Source organism: Uloborus diversus, chromosome 1 (assembly GCF_026930045.1).
Source record: "Uloborus diversus isolate 005 chromosome 1, Udiv.v.3.1, whole genome shotgun sequence".
Classification (NCBI taxonomy): Eukaryota; Metazoa; Arthropoda; class Arachnida; order Araneae; family Uloboridae; genus Uloborus; species Uloborus diversus.
In genome coordinates, this window is record NC_072731.1 from 118,353,758 (window position 1) to 118,378,240 (window position 24,483).

A 24,483-nucleotide genomic window follows, 5' to 3' on the forward strand; every position below is an offset into this window, starting at 1 on the left:
AACCCAATTTCCTCCACTATTTTACTTTGAAATGTATCATGGGACCCAAGGTTGTTGCTTTCAAGAAATGAAGGCTTCACACTCTCTATGTTTTATCTATTCTCAATTGACATATCACAGTAAGAAGTTTTCATTACAAAAAGCAAAGCTGGCTTTCTTATTGTCCTCTGGCAACAGGTTGAATATTTATTTTATTTATCGCTCAACATTAGGTTAAAATAAATATTAATAATTGGGAGATATAACCATCTGATGTTTAAATAAATTTATTAATTAGCAAATACATTACCTCTTCAACCCATTGCAACTCTAAACCCTTCTCAGCTCAACTTAATCATACACAAAAAATTTCGTCGAAATTGGTCCGGCTGTTTTAACGCCTTACGGTGACAAACATATGCACAGAAGAAGTATTTATATTTTTATGATGTATCGTAACCCGCTGGTGGCGTGATGGTTAGGCGCTGGCCTTCTACACCTGTGGACCCAGATTCCGACCTGGAGTGGCCAGTCGGTGTATTTTCAAGATGCAGAGAATCATCAGCGCCCATTATGTATGATTACGCATTTTGTAAAAGATCCCTCGCGTATTCGTTTTGCTTAGAATTCCTTCGTCAAAATTAAAATACGTAGTGCAAATTTCGCATCAAAGAGAGCCCAGGTGCCTACATCTGGTGGAAACTGGGCGTTCAAATTATACGTGCCATTGCCCTTGCGCCTTAATGGTGGCACATGAAAGACTGGATGCCAGATAGGGAGATCGCACTAGGTCTGCTAAAAGGCTAAATAGCCTAAAAAACGTAGCTCCTATTAGAGTAAGAAAAAAAAATGATATATCGTTGCCTCAGAGCAACAGTAAGATATTTCAGTGTTATTTCTGGTATTAGCAGAGGCGTAGGAACTTTGTAGAAGTAGGGGGAGCTGGAACACAGTATAGAAGTGTCTGGAATCTAAGGGGCAGAAGCAGAGGCGCAACCAGAAAATAATCTTTGGGGGAGGGGGGAGGTTTTTAAACGTTTTTCCCCATAAAAAAGTGGTTTCGAAGCTTCCATTTCTTATTGAATATTGCATATATACAATTGTTTATGGAGAGAATGAGGTGATTAAACTCCTGGTTATGAAAAGGAGTCGGTTAGTACTCGAAGATGAGCACATAGAAATAGAGGTGTTTCGGGGTCTCTCCCGGAAAATTTTCAAAATTCTTGTTCTAAAATCGAACTTATAGGTGATTTTTGATAATGTTAAGGGAAGAAAAGGTTCGAATACCCTCCCTGAAAAATTTTCGAAATTAATGTCTTAAAACGCGATTATATACCATATTTGTTGCCTTTAGTGAAAATATGACCCGAAGGATTGTCCTCGATCGATTTTTCGAACGATTTACATCTCCGTCCCAATATTTCGAATTGGAAGTCCTAAAAACGTAATTGTAGACAACAGTCAATGATGGCAGGGGAAAAGGCTGTACTAGGGCTCTACTCTGGAATTTTTTCAAAATTGAAGTCCTAATAGAGAGCGTTTTTCAATGATGTAATCAGAAAAGGTTCAGAGGTTTCTTCTTAATTTTTTCAAAATTGTAGTTGCTGAAAAACGCGACTGTGGATCATATTTGTTGGCGTTAGGGGTCCAGCAATTTTTCTGAAATTGAAGTCCCAAAAACGGTATATTACATAATCTCCCATGTTGTTGGAGGGCAAAGCATTCAAAGGACTCTCTTCCGGAAATTTTCAGGGAATTGAGCCTTGAAAACAAAATTTGAGGCGCTCTGTAATAATTTTGGAGGAAAGAGGAGGCTTCGACAACGTAATATTTAGAAGACTTTCTTATTTTCTGAGAACTAGAAAAAGGGGAATAGATGAAACAGGAGGGCGGAAAAAACAGAACGTTGGATATGTGTTAAAATGAATTGTTCACTATATATTATATTATTCACTATATATTATATTGTTCAGATAAATTTTTAGTTTAAAGTCTTTGAGTCTTTGATAGAAACTATAAAATACTGTTGGCTTCTTTTCTGCAATAATAGATGAAAGGTAACAATTTTGGCATAAAAATATATCTGTAAATGATGAAAAAATCGTAATTTTGAGAAAGCAAAAAAAAAAAAAAAAATAATAATAATAAATAAATAAATTATAATAATTTGAGTTTTGAGATCTGGAATTCAAATTATGTTTTACGCAATCACGAGTGTGTGTATGTAGGCGTATATGTTTGTGTCTGTGTGCAGGTATGAGTGTGTGGGTAGTTGTGTGTATGAGTGTTTGTGGTAGGGGGGATGTGTATGTGTGTGTAGGAATATGTGTTTGTGTCTTGTGTGCAGGCATGAGTGTGTGGGTAGTTGTGTGTGTATATGTCCGTATGTATGCGTGTGTGTGTATGTGTTTGTGTAGGTGTATGTATGGGTGTGTATGAGTTTGTTTGTACTTGCGTGTATGTATAAGTAGGATATTGACGCTACCTGGAGATGGTTTTCGCTAGAGGAGCAACATCGTGAGGCCGGTCGACGGTGGTGCTGCAGAGGGTGCTGATGGGAAAATAAAATGATAGCACATCAAAACAGTCAAATGAAAGTGATAAGCAATCGTGATTGCTCAAAAAACAAGAATAACTGTAACTTCGTAAAGTATAATCTGAGGGGTCAGATAACTTTAAATGAGATACAGTGGCTCCCAAAAGTTTTAGTACACCTTGAAATTTTGTAGTAAAATCAAAATAACGCAAAACTGAATTCGAATATGAAGTCCTTTTTTTTTTCACACCATTCCTATGCCATTCTGAATAAAACCCAGAAGTTTTTTTTTTTTTTTTTTCAAAATATTGCCAGATTTTATTTTTGAAATTTCTCAAAAGACGAAGGGTCACAGAAAAAAATACGCCACAAAAGTCATCGCACACTGAAATATTTTCGAATAAATTCATGATTAAAATTATCATAAGTTGTGTTTTTATTATTTTTGCATTGTGATGACACACTGTTGGCTTTAATTTTTTGTTTATTTATGCCCTAATATTCTGCTTATTATTTTAAAATGGCAGCTATGCGCATAAACCAAAAACACAATTCGAAATTTGATGTTTTTTCTCTCTTAGTAGCCGTAAATTGGTTTGAAATGTCTCTAAATTAGTTAATTTATACCATTCTATAGTGAAGTGCTTGATAAAATGCTTTAAAGACAAGAATCGGATCGAAAACAAAATAAGAAAATGTCAAATGCAAAGTTAACAAAGCGTGATCAGAGATTTACAATTAAAAAAATACACCTTTGAGTGATGAAAAATTTTCTGCAGAATTGAATGAAACACTTTCGTTTAATTTTACCCTAAAATTATTCGCCAAGTTCTCTGATTACCTGGATTAAATGGGACCTCTTCCTGCAGAAATTTTCTTGTTCGTGCGAAAAACAGAAAGCTTACGTTTTCCGCCGTAAAACCAATGATAAATAAGCTCAAAACATTTTGTAAAAACGTCTTACTTAAAAATAAAAATAAATTCAACATTTTGGGTTAAATTGCTGCATAATTGTAAATAGAAAAAAAAATGAGAAATTAAATCTAAAGAACTTAGTTGGGATCAGTTAATCAGGACGATGAAGGTGTTCTTGTGCGAGGGTGCAGGACTTGGAAGTTTGAAATTTTTCGATGAATCATGCTGTTCAGTGAAATATTTTTAAAAACAATTTTAAATTATTAGCTCAAAATTTGGCAATCGGAAACAATATCGTTTTTTTAATCCAGATAAAGATAAGAAGCACACGTTTGCGTTTGATTCCTCAAATATTGTCATTAAGCTTAGAAATATCTTCTCAATCGCCAGATTTCAACTTAATAGAACATATTTTTAGATATCTGGTGGATATATTACGAAAATACACTATTGAAACGGAAAACGAATTAGAAACAGTAAGACTCGAAGTGCGGCTGAACACTTACTCAGAAATTGTTCCAAAAAAAAAAAAAAAAAAGAAAGAAAGGAAAAAAAAAACAGTGAAATCTATTCCCAGACATTTAAAAGCTGTTGCTGATACTGCATGGTATTCTACTAAATAATAACTTATTAAAAAGTTAAATTATTTACTAGTTTTTTGACATTTTTTCAAAGTGTACGAAGACTTTTGTGAGATCAAGTTTCTGGCACTTTTTGATTATTGATTTCTTAAAAATCATGTTATTATGTTATCAACAATTTTCATGTAGTTTTGTTAAAAAATAAATCATAGATCTTATAATTAAATACCCGTTCCAAAACTTTAATTTTAACGAATCGATAATGGCGTATTTCATTGAAAATCGTAAGTGTACGAATACTTTTGGGAGACACTGTAAGTTTTTGGAAAGTTGAAATTATTTGAACATGTTCAACATTATTTGAACAAGTACAAACAACCTTAGTAACCTTTTTTCAGTCATGTCTGGAGCACCTTCCATGTTATTCATATTTAAATGCTAAACTGGCTCATTATTATCTCTTTTTGTGATCATTGGACTAATGGCGAATCCGGGGGGGGGGGGGGGGGCTATGAGGCTGCAGCCACCCCCATACCAGAAATAAATTCTTTCACCCTCTGTCTATGCATCTAAATGTTAAAAAATATATACATAATTTCCTGCATCCATTCTATCTTTATTAATTAATTTGTTTTCGCTCTTCTTAAGGTTGATACACAAATTTGCGATAGTAACAGGAGTGTTAGTTTTCCGAAATTTCCCTTCAAATTTCTGAACTTTTTCCCTACCTGTTCCAAATATTTATACATTTACTCACTGAAAGAAGGAAAGGAGAAAAAAGTGTAAATATAATAGCTACTTGTTTTTCTTTCTTTCTCTCTCTTTAATTTTCGAGTTTAATATCAATTCTTAAAATTTTGTCTTCTTTCTCGCTGTTTTTCACTATTTGTTTAACATCTTTCAGCTTTTCTTTCTTCTATTTCATTTACATCACCTTGTCAGCATAATTGTTTTGCATCCTTAACAAGGATTGAAAATTTTGCCTTCAAATTGCATAACAAATATGTCTAAACGAAGGAAAAAACTTTGAATATGCATTTAAAATTTAGAATTTTAACACTGAATACCAAATTTTAGATAATTTGAAATGTAACTTAGAAAGATTCATTAGTCATTAACACCCCTAGATAGCAGATAATGATACAGAACACTTTCGTTTACATCAGTAAACTTTGGTAATGACAAGGAGACAAGAGCAGCAAGAATTTTAACTACCTCAGCCGCCCCCAGAACAAAATTCTGGATTCGCCACCGCACTATACAAAAAAACCGCATGCAAAACTAATAAGAATAGGAACTGAACTGCAATGCCGCTCTCGAAAGCCGAAACACGAGCTCAAGGTAGAGAGCAAATGCATATTGGTACTGGTACTGATTTTCGCAGGCCACAGGGTAGAGCCCACTTTTCCGCATTTCTGGAATCAAGAGATGTTTTAACAGTAAAAAAAGGTGAAGGTGAATTCAAGTGCACTGACCACTCCGTCTGCCCCCTGCTTTTGTTGCTTATTGGGTGGAAATTCCGAAATTCCTAGAAAAGGCAGATCACATTTTTGAAATCAAGTTTGAGGAAATCAATGTACGTCAATAAGCTGCAGTGCTAGAATTTTCCGGGGGAGCTGAGCCGGTTTGAAATATTCCAAGGGGAGCTCAAGCTCCCCCAGTTCCCCCGGTTCCGACGCCTATGGGTATTAGATCTCTTACTGTTGCTCTGAGGCGATGATATGTACGGTAAAAACTTTTTAACAAGTTTCATAGCGGATACTCAAATGACTAGGCCCATACATTTATCTAATAACCAGGTATTTGCCTTTGGTCAGTTTAATGTAACTATTTTTGTTTATCGCTTTTACAGCAATTTTTTTGTGCTTTTTTTGTATCAAAATTAATATTGGAGATTATTGGAGATCCAAGTTTTAGATTAGATTATGTGTAAATAAAGAAATAAAGAGCAATCCAAAAGTTGATTAACATTTGAAAAGTTCAATAAGGTATACAGAATAATGTTTGTAAGCGTAAAAATGACTCATGCTTTTGATGACAATGATGGGATTTTATGGAAATAAAATGTGATTTTTTTGGTTTTTAGAAATGGTCTATAGATAATTCCTAATACATTGATAAAAATAGTAAGGAGTTTTTCATAAATAACTCTTTTCTCTCAAAAATTTTGACCTCCTCCTCTCTTTGTCACAAAGTGTCGCACTTGATCCCCTCCTCCTGTCACACATCATGCAAAATTACATAAACATATCTTAATGTATAAAAATCAATGTCCTGAGATAATATATATATATATATATATATATATATATCAATGCATAGCCAATACCACTGAAGCTTCAGACTGAAATTTGGCTGGCATGTCCACATGATTACGAAAGTATCCACTAAGAAAGGATTTTTCGAAATATCAACTAGTTCAAGAGAAATTAATTAAAACCCCTTAATTTCTGTGAAATTAAAACCTGCAATTGAAATTTAAATCCTTTATTTTCGAAGGCTTTCATCCATTCAAATCATTATTCAGTGCTTCATCTTAACTTTTGGTCAATAGCGAATTTTGATATTGTTTTTGTTTCTCACGTGATTCTTTGAGGCTTTTCTCATGTCAAATTATAATGTTGCTGTCTTTTACTTTAATTTTTTCAACACTGAAAACGAAGTTTTTAAGATCATCATCACAAACGGACTAACTATCCTTTTGAATCTAGAAGAGTGCAGTTTCCTGTAAAAGTTTGCTTTGCAATAAACTTTAATAAGTCACAAAACAGACATTAAAAGTAGCTGGGATCGATTTAAGAGAAGACTTTTTCACACAGCCAGTTTATGTAGCTTGCTTCAGAGTCAGTTCATCAAGAAGCTTAATAATTTTAGCACCAGAAAACAGAAAACAAAAATGTTGTATACAAAGAAGTTCTTGCTTTAAAACATAGGTATAACAATAAAATGGATGGCCTGCGTTTGCAAAGAAAATCAGTACTTTAAATGGATCGTTAATTACAGTTAAGGATCGGTTAAGGACAAGGGCATATATATATATATATATATATATATATATATATATATATATATATATATATATATATATATAATGCTAGTACAAAATTTCAATTTAAGAGCAGACAATTCTTAAAACTTTCATCAGAGTTAGTGTTTGATACGTGTCAGCAATGTCGTGAAAATTTCGGTAGTGATCCAAAACTCATATTTAGAAGTTAGATTATTTTTTTTCCGAAATGCATCGGCGTTTAGACTTTTTCAAGGCCGATATTTTATCCAAGTTAGCATTAGTCGCTTTTTTCAACAGTGATGTTCCTCTGTAATTAGTGGTCTGTAATAAGTATCTGTACCATCTAATGACAGGGGTTCGTGCTGAACATTGGTCCTTGAAAGGGGTCCGTTGGCTATGAAGTCGCCAATACTGATGACTAAATTTTTGAACCATCGGTCGAGTCCTAATTAGATTGGTATATTTTAAGAGTATACACCTACGTAGAAATTTTCAAGTTTTTTTTTGCTTAGATTCTACCCTACTGTTTGTCATATCATGTTTTTTGTAAAATATTTTGTTGAAATTAATTAACTAAACATTATTGCTGAAATCTTGAATAAGTGTTTACATATTTGCAATGTATCTGTCTCATTTCCAATATTAAAGATATTCGCATAGTTAATCCAGCTCCATGTCCCATAACTTGCAAAATAAATCATACAAGAATAAGATTTCTAGTTTCAAAAAATGCAACTTTTAACATGTTATGTGCTACAAAATGTTCATTTTGCATATAATAACCCCATTTCAGGAATTTCAATTTTTAAATCAATTTAAGGCAACTGTTGCTTTTTATTATTATGTTATTATTGTTTAATGATTTCTGCTCTCACAAGACACTTGTAGCTCTCACATGTACTATTGAATTACGTATCCTATTGCTTGCTATAAGTTTATTTTATTTGTATTATGAAAGTTTAAAGCATTTGCGTAGTACTTTATATAATGCTTAAAATTGTTTGCTGAGTTATTTTGTTATTATACGGAGTCTTGTAAACTAATAGTTTTGTGCTGATGTAGTAGTTTGGTGACTCCTTTTTTCAAAACCATAATATTTCAGGAATCTTGTCAATGAATTTTCGTACAAACTTTTAGAAAATTGTTTACTGCATAAAATTTTTACCTTTGTCCACAGATTTCACAATTTTTGCCAATTTTTGCTAACCCCCAGTTTTAACTTCATCTGGAATACCAAAAATACCAATTGTTCGTTGAAAATGCAAAGCATGTTCTGCCTTTTGCCACATCTTACCGATGCAAAGTCAGATTTTGAACCTGTCAAAAAACAAAACAAAATACCGAAGCTGTCTAAATGTTGATCCTGATATGACTCTAGCTATCAAAAATTAACACTAATATATTAAAGTTATGCCAGTTAAAACAATAAATCTCACTCTTGCATTTAATTTAAAATTTTAATCATTATCAGTTAGTTCAGAGTTTAATCGTCAGTCAATTTAAAATTTTAATCGTTATGTTACCTTGATTTCTGGCTGTTCATTTTCATTTTTATTCCAGAATTTTTAAATAAGGTAAAAACATTGTAAATTACCTACGCTTTTTTCAACAGTGATGTTCCTCTGTAATTAGTGACCTGTAATAAGTATCTGTACCATCTAATGACAGGGGTGCGTGCTGAACATTGGTCCTTGAAAGGGGTCCGCTGGCTATAAAGTTTGGGAAATCCGGTTTTAGATCATAAAAATCTTTACTAACCGTTTTGTCTTGACTCCTTTTATTTCGGCACTAGTAAAATAGGAATTTTTCCCCAAAAATGAAAAATGGGTAAGGGAATTCGGCAAATTGTTGGATTGTCCTTTAGAAAATCCAGGTTTCATGGTGCAGATTTATTATTCAAGCACCTGAAAAGCAAATATGAGTGAAACAGCTGCAAGATTTCACATGTGGGTGAAGAAACGCGCAAGTTTTGACCCTAGCCAACTGCGAAGCATGTCAATTGACGTCATACCAATGAGCAAGCATTTTTTGATCATGTTGTATTGTTTACATTTTTCTTGCATTTTAAATCCAATTTTAGAGCTATTCTGCTTTTTTAATGAAATTTTTGACTTGTATTTGTAGTTTGTATGACAATATCTATCAAAAAAATGTAAATGGAAAACACTTCAGAGAGTATGCAACTTCTCTATGGAAAATTATTTATGAAATAATACCATAAGAATGTTTTGCAGTCTTAAGACACAAATATTTGATTACTTATTTGTTATTCGAAACTTAGGGGAAAAATATTAACTATTGATTTTTTTCCATAACCTAATTAATTTCGTGGCTTATTTTTAATATTAGTTTTAAAAAATAATATTAAGTAGTTAAAAAAATGTTCCTATTTAATGTGAATCATACATTTAAAAACTATTAAGGCAAGGTTTTTTGTGTTGTTATAAGTTAAAATATTTGAATATTATGCCATCAGTCACATGTACACCAAGTAAGTTTTGGATTGTGCATTTCTTTTCTAGCCCTTCGGCCATGGTGCAATGAGATCGTGTTATAGATTGTAAGTATAAAACAAAAATGGAGCTTAGCTAATTTTTCTTATGCTGTATGATTTAATCTTTTAATTACTTTTCCACATCATAGTGTTATTTATTTTAGCTCTCTTTAAGCTTTAAATTTGTTCAATAAATTTTCTTAAAATTATTGAATATGTAATTATTTCTCTTAGAAATGTGCATTTCACTAAAGTTTTTGGAACTGAATACAGTCAACGCTCTATAGAACGACCTCCTGTTACTGCGACCCTTCTGTTATAGCGAACAATGAATGAAGTCCCATTTCCTTTTTCATAGATGTAATGTTATTTTACTGTCCATAAGAGCGGCCAAACTGAACTGTTCATTCTTATATAACATCCAAAACTAAGCTTCAATTTTTTGATTATCCTCAGGACTAACTATTCAAAAACTAATACTTATAAACATTTTATGTTTTTAAAGGTAAAATATTTCCATTGAAGAGAATTATTTGTTGGTATAGGATCAAAGAAGTGAAGAAAACCTCACATAAATGGTAGACATTACGAATTATGTTTTTTAAAAAATCAAACAAGTGGAAAGTTTCTGCAATTGCAGCATAACAATTTTGAAAAGAGAAAGAAACTAAAATTTTTTTTTAAAAATTACATTGTTATTTTGTTAGTTTCTTGATTCTCTTTTTAAAAAGAAGCATAAGTATGAGAAAGATTTGTGCATTTAAATAAAAATGACTAAATAATATGCAATACGTTATAACGACCAATTTTGTTTGGACGTCAGGGATCGTTATAACGAGCGTTGACTGTAATTATGTTAAAACCTTGATATGAAAGTGATTTTATGCATATTAACAATGCATTATATACACTGAAATTTGTTAAAAATTGCATCAATTTTTTATGTTTATAACATTGTTTAATTAACTTTTTTTGCTCAAAGCTATTTATTTAATTATGAACTAGTTACTTTGTTATTTTTTATTTTTGTTTTAGATATTGCATTTTTGTTTCATACTCTACTAAAATACTTAAGCAGTCAAACCTGTAACAAAATTGTGTCTTAGTCTACATTCTTTTTAAAAATTGCTTCAGATTAACTTCACTAATTCCAACTTTGAAGTGTAAAATCTGCAAAGAAATAAAGAAATCGAAAGGTAAAGTGCTCACAAAAAATTGATAGTAGATTAGTTAAATGTAATCTCCAGCCACTGCACTTATTTCCATTTGTCTGGGAGGTTCTGCCGATCTTTGTCAAACCATTTTGTGGATGTTGGATGTGTTGATATACCATGGCCAATTAAGTGTAAGCAACATTCCTTATGCAGGGCCTGATTTAGCGTTTGAACCGCTCCGTACAAAAGTGAAAAATTGCGCCCCTTTTGAACTCCATGTATAAGCCCCCTCCCCCCCCCCCAAATAAATAAATACATTCTCTTTTTTACATTTTTTAGCAAATGCACAATATGTGCAAAGTAACTTAGTAATAATTAATGTAAATATTAATAATATTTTCATTAAAAGTACTTCATTTTGTAAAACGGTTTACGGATTTTGTTCTGTTGATTTCATAAATAGCTAAACAGTTATAGAACAAATTCTTCGTTCATAAGACAGTTGACTGACAGAGCGCAGATATAGCATCAGGTTTAAGAGGGAGTCCTCTCCTTACTAGCATATGAGCACACAAATAAGGAGACTTGAGTTATCTATGTGAAATCTGGAATTCGTAGAATTATGCTTGTGTGTTGCATGCATATTACTGATCTTCTGTCTATGTGAAAAAAATAAACTGAAAATAGTTTAAATTTTTAGATCTTGAAATAAGTTATTTTTTTCATGATTGCAATATGACCCTACTCCTTGGGTTTCTCGTCTCTACTTATGGCTTTTATCGCAACTACAATTTGAATTCAAGACATTAAAATTTAAATGAATGCCAGGGGCCGTATAATGGATGTTATGTGCTGCGTGTTAGATACTGTTTTCGCATAAAAAAGATTGTGTAAAGGTATTTATAAATAATTTGAGACATGTGGACGCCGGCATTATAAGCATGGAAAAATAAAATCAAAGGATGGACGCCGTTCAACAGTCAAGTGAATTAAATAAGTAATTCGGGATAGCCACAAAAAAAAAAAAAAAAAAACAATTGGTACTGAGAATCACTTTGGAATTAGTAGCCTGCAATATTTATAAGTTGCCTCAGTTCCATCTAAAATTTCAGATTATGCATCAGTTTGCTTTGTGGTTAAATGACTTATGAGCAACATTGTTTAAAACATGTGACAAATTTTAGTTATTGAAGAATTGGGGTTAATGAAAATTCCAAGTAGCATGGCAGATGGAGTAGATCACAATAGTCTGTCAACTTAAGATAAAAGTAAAAACTGTTTAAGTTTATAATTAATTTGAATTCTGAAATTTTAAATTCAAATTATGTTTTTTGCTATTATGAGTTGCGACAGGACCCCTACTTATTAGTTACTACCCTACTCACTTGTTTCTAGAAATGGCTCCTGTCCCTCCTCTTGGGCGGTTACATGTGTACAGTTGTGTATGTGTATGTGTAGGCTTGTGTGTGTGCATAGACCTTTGTGTATGCATGTTGGCATGTGTATGTGAGTGTGTATGAGCGTGCGTGTGTGTAGGACATGGACGCCACCAAAAAGGAAAAGCGACTACTGGGAGGAGTCGCATCTGTAGAGGATGGTGGGGTTGAAAAAGGAACCAAACATCAAGGGCAGTAAAGTGAAAACAATTAGCAATCGTAATTTCTCAAAAAAAAAAAGAGCGATATAAATGTGTGCACCACATAACTTCATTCTATCCCTTTTTAACACAACATACAAATTAATAACTGTATATAGCAAAATACATTGTGTCTATTCATGTACCTGCTTTTGAACTTATTATATCTGCTTCTTTAAAAAAAATTTAAAAAAACCTTTTGAATTTTCAAAATTAATTTAAATCCTGAAATTTTAAATTTGAACTATATTTTTTGCAATCACGAGTTGCGACAGGACCCTACTCATAGGTTACAACCCTCACTCACTTGTTTCTAGAAACGGCTCCTGTCCCTCCAAGCCTGCCCCTCCTCTTGGGCTGTTACCTGTGTATAGTTGTGTATGTGTAGGCTTGTGTGTGTGCGTAGACCTGTGTGTATGCACGTTGGTGTGTGTATGTGTGTGAGTGTGTATGTGTATGAGCGTGCGTGTGTGTAGGACATGGACGCCACCAACCAGGAGAAGCGGTTATCGGGAGGAGTCGCACCTGCAGAGGACGGTGGTGTTGAAAAAGGAACCAAACATCACGGACTGTCAAGTGAAAACAATTAGCAATCGTGATTGCTCTATAAACACATTGCGTTATGGGTAAATTTGGAGCATAAATAGGGGATCCAGGGGTTACACTCTGTAAAATTTCCTAAATAGTAGTTCTAAAAACGATATTTTAGACACTATTTTAGATTTGATGAAATTACATACGATTTACCTGTGTCCTGTTGATCTATGAATTCCTGGTAGCTCATGATCCTTTTGTTTGTTTCACATGGTTTTGCCCGTCACATGTTGTATGACAGAGAACTATTATGTATTGACTCTTCAAAGTATGATGGCTGTTATGTCAGTCTTTCTATATTACCCTTGTGTTTTGATGTTTCACAAAGATTTGAAAATTGATTTCCTTGTTTTACTTTGTGTAGTCAAAATTTATTTTATTTTCTGAATTAAGGTTGAATACAGTTTGATAAAATAATTATAACAAAGCTCATTTAAATTTTGTTTTAAATCTCAGCATTGAGATCAAAATAGTCCTGCATGCCTTTTGTTTTCCTACATTTTTTGTCATTTTTTCAAATAGGAAAAAATTGTCAACCTTTTGCCACCGTCAGAATTGGAGAACTGCATCTAATTATGTTGCAAAGAAATATATGGAAGATGTTGATCGAAGTGTTTATTTCGAAGATGTAAAACTACAATGTGAAGCTAAATTATGGGGAGAAGAATACAATAGACATAACCCACCAAAAAAAGTAAGCTTCTTTCAAAGTGTTATAAATTAATGTTACAACTCTGATTAAGTACTAAGGTTGCTAGATATTTGAGGAAATTTTCAAAAGGAAAAAAAAATGCTGTAAGTTTGAACATTTGGCAAAAGTTAAGTGTATTTAGTACTGATTTTGTAAACTTTCAATTTGCATGCCATATTTTTTATTTCATGAATTTGAAATAGATATTCTTGCAATGTATCTTTTTTGCGGCTGAGATGACATTGTAAAATTAAATATTTACAGAGTCTATAAGTCTTTTTATTTTACAGGTTGATATCTGCCAAATGAGCGTGATAGAATTTTTAAAAAGACCTGGCAAACCTCTTTATCATTTGGAACATTTTATTGAGGGTGATTACATAAAATATAACTCAAATTCTGGATTTATAAGTTGTGAGAAAATGAGACTTACCCCACAAGTAAGTTTTTTGTACAGTTTTTACTTAAAATAATTTTATATATAAAACAGTTCATCTCTCTCCCTCCTTATATCTATGTACCTTTCAGAATTTTATGGGGGGGGGGCACAACATACTAACTGCTAAATTTTTGTAAATAAGTGGGAACTTAAACATAAAACTACAGTCGAACCTCGTTATCACGACACCTTTGGGACTGTCAACAAAGTGTCGTCATAGCCGGAGCGACGTCATAACCGGAATAGTTTAAAAATTCGTAATTAAACATGAGTTAACAACAAAATTAGATGTAATGAAGAAATTAAAAGCCTTATATATGTTTTTTATTAGATTAAACTAATGCAAATTTGAATTTTCGGTAGATATAACAAAAATTATTTTAAAAAAACTTCACTCTCTCCCCCCCCCCCCCCAATTCTGAAATACTTTCCAATAAGTGTCGCTAAACTTTTGAATATCAGTTTTGTTCGCAATTTGATTAGGTTTTGACGGCTAAGCCCCACCTTTCGAAGATGAAAAAACCCTTTCAAATTCTTTTATCCTCTGTAGAGTTGTGTGTCCTTTTTCAATCTAATGAGGAACTCTTGTTTTTCTCTCATGGGAGAAGCTTGTAGTTACCAGCTACAGCTTCAGGTAGCTATGGTCTTTCTCTTCTGCTGTTTCCCTCGTCCAATATTACAATGCGCCTGCTTTGAATTCCTTTCTATTGTCCCTCATCTTGTCAAAATCTGAAACCCGTACCTTTCAGAACTTATCTACCCGCCCCCCGCCATTCTTGAGGTGTCATGCCTGGTCAAATCTCTTGTCAGAGTCCGAAGTTCCTACAAAAAACATTTCCAGGTGTTTTCATTATTTTACTGAAAATTTTTCAGTTGCAAAGAAATATTTGATCTAGTCTGCGCAGCTCGAAGTGTCGTCGTAACCGGAGTTGCACCAAAAAAACTGTCGTAAAATCCAGAGCCACTTAATATTAAAATAATACGGCATAGGTTCGGGACTTTGAAAAAGTGACGTGACATCCGGAGTGTCATGAAATCCAGGTGTCGCGATAATGAGGTTGGACTGTAATTGCTGAGGGGGGAGATGTTTTTGTTATTAGAAGGCAAGTGGTTATCAATTATAACATTCCACTGTACCAGCCTGCGCATGCCATGCAATATTAGTATATATGCTGTTCCTTAAAGTCCGAGCAAAGTTATCCAATCAGAAAATATGGAATAATCCAGTTTTGTTCCAGTCGACATTTTAAGTGAAAAACCAGACTCCTGTTCAACTTGCTCCTTACACTCCTGATGCAGCTTCTTGTGACTTCTAGCTGTTTCTCAAATTCAAGAGGCTATTGAAAAAGTAGTGCTGCGCCATTCCTTTCACCATTTTACTTCAAATTAAAAATCTGACAAGCGCACTACACTTTATGTCATTTAAACTCTGTTTGCCAATTACTGACGCTATTGGCAGATGGGGGGGGGGGATGCAATGCATGCATGCATAGAAAAGTTGAAAGTTGGCTTATGCAAGCACGCTTGTTTCATGTCCATCAGGTTTTCACCTTAAAAACATAAGGTTAGATACTTTTCTAGCAGACCTTGTTTGCATATACACTCAAATCTCAACGCGAGGGATGTGTTCCAAGACTCCTCATGTAAGTCGAAATTTTGCGTTGTAGAAAAATGTACATATGAACGTATGCAATTTGTTTTAGAAACATACCAATTTTTTTAAGACACTCTTAAACATCCCTTAAACTGCTTTAAAGCATTCCTCAACTACATTACATTTTCTTACATAAAGAACTGAACTTTTGCTGTTTCTAAACAATAAAAAAAAGCTGTTTTATTCAACATAAAATACTTGATGCACAAAATGAATAATCAATGGGAAAGAAAGACATAAAGTAAGACATAATGGCAAGCGCAGTATGTAGTAATAATAAAATGCTGCATTGTAATAGTACTGTACAATAGATACAGTAATAATATTTATGAGTAGAAAAAATAGAGATGGTGATGATTTATGCTCCATGATCAGATCGTTATACTTTTTGAAAAAAATTTTTTAATACGATTGCTTCGCCTTTTTTTTTTATAACTTTTTCATCCATTATTAAAATAAACTTTTATTTTCGAAATAGACTGTGCAAAGTTGAATGACGCAGCTAGGAAATAAAAATCATTTTTAGAGCCCGAAAGAGGTATTATTGATGAAATAAAGCTTGTAATCCAAATGTCTTTGCTTTTCAGCGTGGGGATGGGGGGGGGGGGGAGATTACCAAAATTTAAAAGTAATGAAAACGGAAAATGAACTTTTATTTTTCACTTTTCACTTTCTTGCACAATGAACAATTTTAGAAATAAATCATTAGAATAAAACAATTACATTTTAGATTGTTCATAGCTATGAAAAATATCAAACATTATAAATTGATCAACAAAAATTCATAACACAAAAAAAATTTATTTCATGATAATTTAAAATTTTCCCACAACATTAACTAAAAAGTAATGTTAATAACACTATGAGGAAAATGCAGCAGAAATCTAAAAACAAATAAGTTTTACTAAAAAGCATAGCTTTTTATAATGTAAATATCATAAAAAAAATGTAAAGTTTGAAATTTTTCCTGAAAGTAAAAATGAAAATTAATAAATAAATAAGTATAAAATGATAAATTTGCAAAACTTCCCAGACCTGTGTTTTGAAGTCGTGGAGAACTCTTTCTTTTTAATGCACAGAAAAGATGTGGCAAGAGACAATCGACTGCGGTGGAGTTTTAAAATCCGCAAGCTGACATCTTTTTTGAAAATAAAAAGGGGTTCTTTGTAACCCCGAAAAGTTTAAGCAAATATTTGTCTTATATATATATATATATATATATATATATATATATATATATATATATATATATATATATATAATTCATTTCCATTTTTGCCAATAATATTGAGAAACAATTTATGAGCACATTCCTTTATTTATTTTTAGCTGTGCATCGCGGTTTCACCCTCCTTAATAAGACAACAGTCTATTAAAGAACTATTTTAAGTATGTCACACTATGATATAAAATTACACACCCTTGTCCATCGATGTTTTCCAATAAATAAAAAAACCGAAAAAAAAAATCAATTAAAAATAATTGAAAACTCTTGATTTAAAAATTTATATAATATTATTGGTAACTTTTAATGAAACAGAATGCTAAATTTCTTCTTGTCTGCAGCCGGATTCGAAAGCAAGGTAGTAACATCACTGGCCAAGTGTCTAAATGATTGAGCTACAAGTGAATGTTTTCTAGGGCTTAGTGATGCAATAAATAATGCATCATAAAATATTATCGATTTAATTTCAATTTATTGCTGCTCCACTCCTATTATTCCTAGCATGATGTTATATAACCTGTAGCCTTCCTCAATAAATTGGACTTCAACACAAAAAGAATTTTTCAATTCGAACCAGTAGTTCCTAAGATTAGCTCGTTCAAACTAACAAACTCTACAGTTTTATATTATTAAGTGTGATGATATTTACATTTCTATAGGCTATACTTTTGAGTAAAACTTATTTATTCATTTATATTTCTGCCGTGTGTGTGTTAATATTATTAATTTTAGATAGTGTAATGAGAAAATTTTACAAAGTTTGATGTTTTCCATCACAGTGTCATTATTTTAACTTTAGCTTACTAACAATCTAAAATGTAATTGTTTCCATTTTCATGATATATTTCTCATAATTGAACTTGTTAACATATCGCCAGATGGCAGCCCTTGCGACTCGGAAGCGAATGGGCTGAAAGAGACTGAAAATAACGGTTTGTGTTTAGAGTGTGGGGAGGAAAGTTTTGTGAGGAATTAAGAGGAAATTTTTAGAAACTTAAGTCTTAAAAACGCAATTATGCGCGATATTTATTGACGTTAGGGCAAGGAATGGGATTTAGGGGCTAATTCTTATCGATTATTTTGTAAACTAGAGTGAAATCGATCACCCCTCCCCCAATTTTTTCGAAATTCAAATTCCAAAATGCAGTTACCGACAAACTTTGATGATGTTAGGGAAGGGGGTGTTCTGGGTCTCTCCCCAAAAACCTTTCAAAATGGAAGTCCTAAAAGACAAAGTTTTTAAGCAATATTGAGTGATAATAGGGAGAGGGGTTCTAAGTTCTCCATCTTAATTTTTTTTTTTCGGAATTGTAGTTTTTACATTTTCAAATTACGGGACCATCAGCTCATGTTATTTTAAGGGAACTTCAACTCAATCAATTGTCATTTTAAAAATCCAATTTTTGACTAATTAGATGGTATTAGAGAAATGGAGTTCGAGAGCTTTGCCCGGAAATTTTCGGATATTGAAGTTTTAAAAACACGACTGTAGACCACATTTGGTAACGTTTGGGGCTCGGCAATTATTCAAAATAGTAGTTCCAAAGATGCAGTCTTAAACGATTTTTGATGTTGTTAGAAGGCGAGGTGTTAGTTCTACCCTGGAATTTGGCTAAATTTAAGCCTTGGAATCGAAATTGGAGATACTCTTGAATGGTTTTGGCTGAGGAAGGGGGCTTCCAAAGTGTAGCATTTTGAAGACTTTCCTTTTTTTTTTGGTCATTTATAAAAAAGAAAAAAAAAGGAGGTGGGAGAAATGAGATTAATAGGAGGTGTGAGATGTGATTAACTCATGAATAATTTGCAAATGTAGACATTTTTTAAGGCTCTTTTTGAAAAAAATTCAGATGTCCCCCCAGCATTCTATATTTTTCCTATTAAAATTACTTTGTTTTCCCAAGGAACATCCGTTTCTCCTCTTTAACAATATAGAATGTTTTTGAAAAAATAATGTACTCAGCCTTCTGGAGGGCGGGCCCCGTGTCCCCCCTCATTTTGGTTGCACCACTGCCACATGAGTGTTAGCCAACAGCAAAATTTTCAATAAAATGCAGTTGAAAGTTTGTGTTAAAATAAGATCTCATTATATGATCCTTAGCATTTTTGCTAGTAAACAGCAAATTCTCATTGACAATGTTCTTAGCCAGATGATTCAGCTATAATCTAAGTTAATCTAAATATTTACAGAATAACGGTGTAATATATCAGTCAAATGTTATACCAAAATCTCCAAATACTCATATTTTATAGTGGCACAATAAAGATTACAGAACAAAGTTAGCAGTATTTTTTTCCCTTTTTGATTTGGGATCAACACTGTTTCCCTCTTCTTTGCGCCCATGACGGAGAGCCATATGTTTACACTCTTGTGCTTGTAAATGCCCGCGGCAAAGTTTGCAGGCTCCCTCACCCCCACCCCCTGTTTCTAAGAAAAGGGTGAGTTAGAATATTTGAAAAGGAAAAACTATTGTATGATTTTGATCATGAAATGTGCCCCCCCCCCTAAAATATACCACCACTGGTGGTAGCACCGTGCCTACATCAGGAGCCAGTAGTTGATCAACGAGGAAGCAAAGTTGATATGTTGGCAGCTATATAAATGATAAAAATCAATGTCCTGAGGTAACATATATATAGAATAGCATTCTCGTGCCGGCATTGCTCGGGTAAAGAAAATCAATACTTTAAAAGGATTTTTAATGACAGTTAAGGATTGGTTAAGGACAAGGAGATATGTATATATATATGTAAGGAGTCCAGGGGCTCCCGGGACTCTCCCAAAATTAGAACAAATGTAGGTAATAAGTATTTATTATAGAGGATTTTCGTAACTAGGTGCAACAAACACTTATCCCGTGCTAATTCCATTGCCTGAGCAGTGCCGGGTACGGGAATGCTAGTATATAAATATATATATATATATATATACACTGGTGTGCAAAAATTAAGGACGAAGTCGAAAAATTAACATATCAGCTGATCGAAGAGGCAGAGCGGACAGAAAGACCAATCAGGAGATTCAGTAAGGTGATGTACGGTAGCACATGCGCAGATATGCAGGCAGACGTAATGGGGGAGTGTCTAAGTAGTATAAAGCATGTTGTCGGTGTAAGATCAGTATTTCTGGCAAAGAGATTGCACGCCGTACAGCAGTTAAAATCACACTGAGTTGCTGCCTCAGCGAGAAATGGCGAATAATCAATCTGTTAGACGACATCTGGATGCTTTTACCCGAGGTTGAATCATTGGGAAGTTGGAGGAAGGCCGCAGTGTGACAAGTGTGGCTGCAGAGTTCGGAATTGCTCACAACATCGTTTCACGACTTTGGAGACAATATCAAACTACAGGAACAGCTATCCGGGGGTTTAGTAGTGGTCGTCCACGAGGAACCACACCCGCAGATGACCGGTATATTGTCTTACAGGCCGGAAGAAACAGGCGGCTGACAGCGGTTGAATTCGCTAGACACACGACACAGGCGACTGGACTACTGATATCGCATTTTACCGTGGCCAGAAGACTGCACGGTGGTGGTCTGTTTGCACGACGCCCTATACGGTGTGTACCTCTAACGCCTGCCCATCGGAGAAGGTGTTCTTTGTGGTGCCGGGAACACTGGAATTGGAGAGACAATGAATGGGGACGAGTACTCTTTACAGATGAGAGCAGATTCAGTCTGAGTAGCGATTCTCAGGAGAGAGCGGGGAAGCCGCAATCATCCCTTGAACATCATTGAAAGGGACAGGTATGGAGGTCTCGGTGTTCTCGTTTGGGGAGGCATCATGCTTGGTAGTCGTACAGACCTTCACATCTTCGACGCAGGCTCAGTCAACGGGACCCGTTATTGTAACGAGATTCTTCTTCCATATGTGCGTCTTTTTAGAGGCACTATGGGTCCGCAGTTCCTTTTCATGGACGACAATGCACCATGTCATCGCACAGTAGCTGCCGAACAGCTCTTAGAAAGTGAGGATATTGAACGTATGGATTGGCCGGCACGATCTCCGGATCTCAATCCCATCAAGCATGTATGAGATTTTCTAGGCAGACGCTTCGCAGCTCATACCTTACCACCAGTAACGATTTGGGAGCTTCGATTGGTGCTGCAAGACGAATGGGCAGCAATGTCTCAACAACTCATTGACACCCTCATTCTCAGCATGGGCAGACGCTGTGAAACCTTCCTAGCAGTCGGGGGAGATCATATCCCCTACTAAAGACCCGATGTTTCTTGCTGGACACCCATCACAGGGATGTTTCGGCTTTCAGTCGCATTGCGCTCCATGCTACTTTTTCAATAAAGCTTCTTTTTATCCCTCTGATTTCTCTTTTAGTAAGTGTTGCTTACATTACACATGTCCTTACGTATTGGGGACCTTACAGTATTAAATGTGTTGATTTGGAAAGCTTTTGTACAAAGTTATATTGAAAAAATCGTCTCATTCTTAATTTTTGCACACCAGAGTATATCAAATTTGAATATTTGTATATTTTCTTGTAACTTCAGGGCAGTTGGAAACAAAGTTCTAGTAAGTTTCCATCCAAAATCATCCCTGGTTCTTATAAATATGAAGCAAATAATATATGGTATTAAAGCAGAAAATATGAACCAAAACAGAACTAAAAAAAGAGACTGCTACCCTTTTTTTTAAAGAAGAACTGCAAACCCCAAGGAGATAGTTGGACAAATGCCCTGAAAAAAACCTAAAAACATGTAAAGAAAGAGGCAACTAATAAATTTAAAATATTTTAGGACTAATATTAAATGCATTCTATAATAACAATATTAATAATTATTTTTTTCAATGAGCATTTTATTTATTCAGGTTCATATTTTTTATCAATCTAAGTTTTTTTTGCATAACCCAATAGCTCAGTTTTTGTCCGTGGTGGTGATTTAGGGGGTGGGGGAGCCCCCTCCCCTTTATGGTTCATTTATTTATTTTAACTTTCAATTTAGAAACCAAAACTAAAAATTAAAAAAAAAAGCAGAAATGTCAAAATTTTCAGAACATAATTATTTGTTTTACTTTGTATATCTGTTTACAAAACATTTAGCTGAGATAGTAACGTTTAGTTCATGTATTCATTGTTTAGATATTAGTAAATCAATTGTTTTACTTATAAGCAAGCCATAGTTGTTCAATGAAATTATTACCAAGTGTTAGATATCTCAAAATACTTCGTGGTAAATAATATAAGTCTAATTTATGTCTAAGCGTTTCTTCGGGGAAAATTATTGTGTACAAAATTCATTAAAAGCTTAATAAAAACGTGAGTTAAGTTGTTAGATTTGTATCAATTACCACTTATCTGCTCTCAAAACCAGCCCCAGCAAAATTTTTTGTACTTGTTTCTCTCTCTCTCTTTTTTTTTTTATTTTTTGGGTGCTGCTAAAAGTCCTATGGCTTTTTGTTGTAATTTTTTTTTGCCTCCCCTCCCCCCACTTTTCAGTCCCAATCGCCCCCTCTGGTTTTTGTTGATGTAAATATTATTTTAAATATTTAGTTCTTTAAAATTTTTGTTGAATTTACAGGCTTTCAGTCATTTTACATTTGAAAGATCTGGACATGAATTGATAGTTGTTGATATACAAGGAGTAGGTGATTTGTACACAGATCCACAGATTCATACAGCTTCTGGTATTGGATTTGGTGATGGTAACTTGGGAACACGTGGGATGGCTTTGTTCTTCCATTCACATATTTGTAACGCTATTTGTGAAAGTCTTGGTCTTTCGCCTTTTGACTTGGCAACTACTGAAAAGCTACAGAACAACAAATTGGCTAGTCTTCAGGTAATGATTCAAAATTATGTTTTAAACTTCTACCATGTATTTCTTGTGCTTCTAGATCATTTTCCAGAAGCATACTTTTCTTTAAAAAGATTTCTGTGTAATGAAATAATAATAATAATAATAGAACAAGAAGAAAGAAAGAAAAGTTACATGCTGCACTATCGGCATATCCAGTGAGGGGCAAGGGACTGCAGCTGCCTTCTGAAGTAAATAAATTAAAACCAAAGAAGAAACACGGGGGGGGGGGGGGGGGGAATGATTGATATGTGGTTGCTATATGTGAAAGCTCATTGAAACCACTATGAAGGTAACAAAAGGTTAATACTGCTCCAAAAGCTCTTTTTCTACAAACTTTCCTCATAAAAGTATTCTATCTTTGCAAAAGCACGTTACTACACTATATCATCTCCCCCCCCCCCCCAATTGCCCAAAAGACCTGTGTGTCCCCCCTCCCCCTTTCACCTTCAGCTGGATATGCCCTTGCTCTGCACAGATTCCCCCGTCTTTGTTTTCTTTTGATCTTGACGGCATGAAATGAGAGATTTAATGAATATGAAATACAGTACCACCTTGTTTATCCGGACTAACTGGGACCGAAGGCAAACCGGATAAACAAAAATCCAGGTAGTTCTCAAAGCACATTCTTAAGTAAGCAGATTTATTTTTTATTACAGCAAAAAACAATGCTTTGTTGCAAAACTACAAAGTACCGTCTCTCACAAATACCTGATCATTTATTGTTCAGTTGCAGGGGTGTTGGACTGACGCTCCAAGTATGCAATGTTGTTTGTTAGATTAGCACTAACTTTATTGTACATTTTATGCAGGAGTCGAATCGAAATGAAAGCTGGATATAGATCCGTTCTTGCAATTGTATATTTAAATTATTATTTAAGTAAATATAGGTTTGTTTTTCTTTAACTCTACAAATGGGATCTGGATAAACCTAGATCGATGATCTGGATAAACCAGAGATCCATATAAATGGAGGCCCAATAAACTAGGTTCTAGTGTGCATAAAAATGATCAAATCAATAATATCAAAAGAAAATGCATGAGTATTTTCATTCACTTATTTATCCATGATGTAAATTGTTAAATGGTGGGATATGTTAAATTATTGGAATTATTATCATACATGATATACCGTATTATCGATATGATACATGCGTTGTGAAAAATACCATACTGGCATATTGGAAATGCCAGACCATGTTGAATCATGAGAATCGGTGGTGTAGGCCTAATGGCCGTGAGGAGGCATGCAAGATACAAAGAAAGATAGTCAAATTTTCACTTACCGCATCCATTTATTGTTAAGACATATGTATATTGGTGAAATGCATTGGTACTATCGAGGGTGCACCCTTTTTATAAGAGGAGATACTATTTACATCCGAATAGAATAGAATGTTCTCAGGTCAATGGAGGTTCGATGAGCAGTCTCTGACTTGAAAGTTCAATGCACGAAAATTATCAGTTCATTCGGAAGATCCAATCGTTCAATGGGCACAGTCTTGGAGCACCTTAGATGCACTAAATTATTGCTTCATAGCGCAACATTATCAAGCGCAACATCCTCGTCTGTTGGCATGACGCTCACCTTAAAGACGGTGGATCGGGAAGTCTTAGCTGCTATTTTTCTCCGTCCCGCAATCTGTATTCATCGTGTCGCAGTTGACTATTTGAGAACCGTGTAGATTCTGGGTTAAAAAATGGCCTCAATATGAATTCAATTTAGGCTTTATTGGCCACACAGATCAACTCTTTTTTTTTTC

At 34.0% G+C, this 24,483-nt stretch overlaps 1 protein-coding gene across 2 annotated transcripts in view; it reads left to right on the forward strand.

Moving 5' to 3' along the window:
* The window catches only part of LOC129231707 (eukaryotic elongation factor 2 kinase-like), a 105,323-nt gene that overhangs the window by 18,057 nt on the left and 62,783 nt on the right, over positions 1–24,483 (forward strand). The window contains exons 4-7 of one of the 2 annotated variants that reach the window (XM_054866072.1): positions 9,544–9,581; positions 13,422–13,593; positions 13,881–14,030; positions 22,445–22,705. In XM_054866072.1, the coding sequence (XP_054722047.1) occupies positions 9,544–9,581; positions 13,422–13,593; positions 13,881–14,030; positions 22,445–22,705 (621 nt within the window). The remainder of the gene's footprint in view (positions 1–9,543; positions 9,582–13,421; positions 13,594–13,880; positions 14,031–22,444; positions 22,706–24,483) is intronic. The other variant, XM_054866079.1, reaches the window with a different exon arrangement.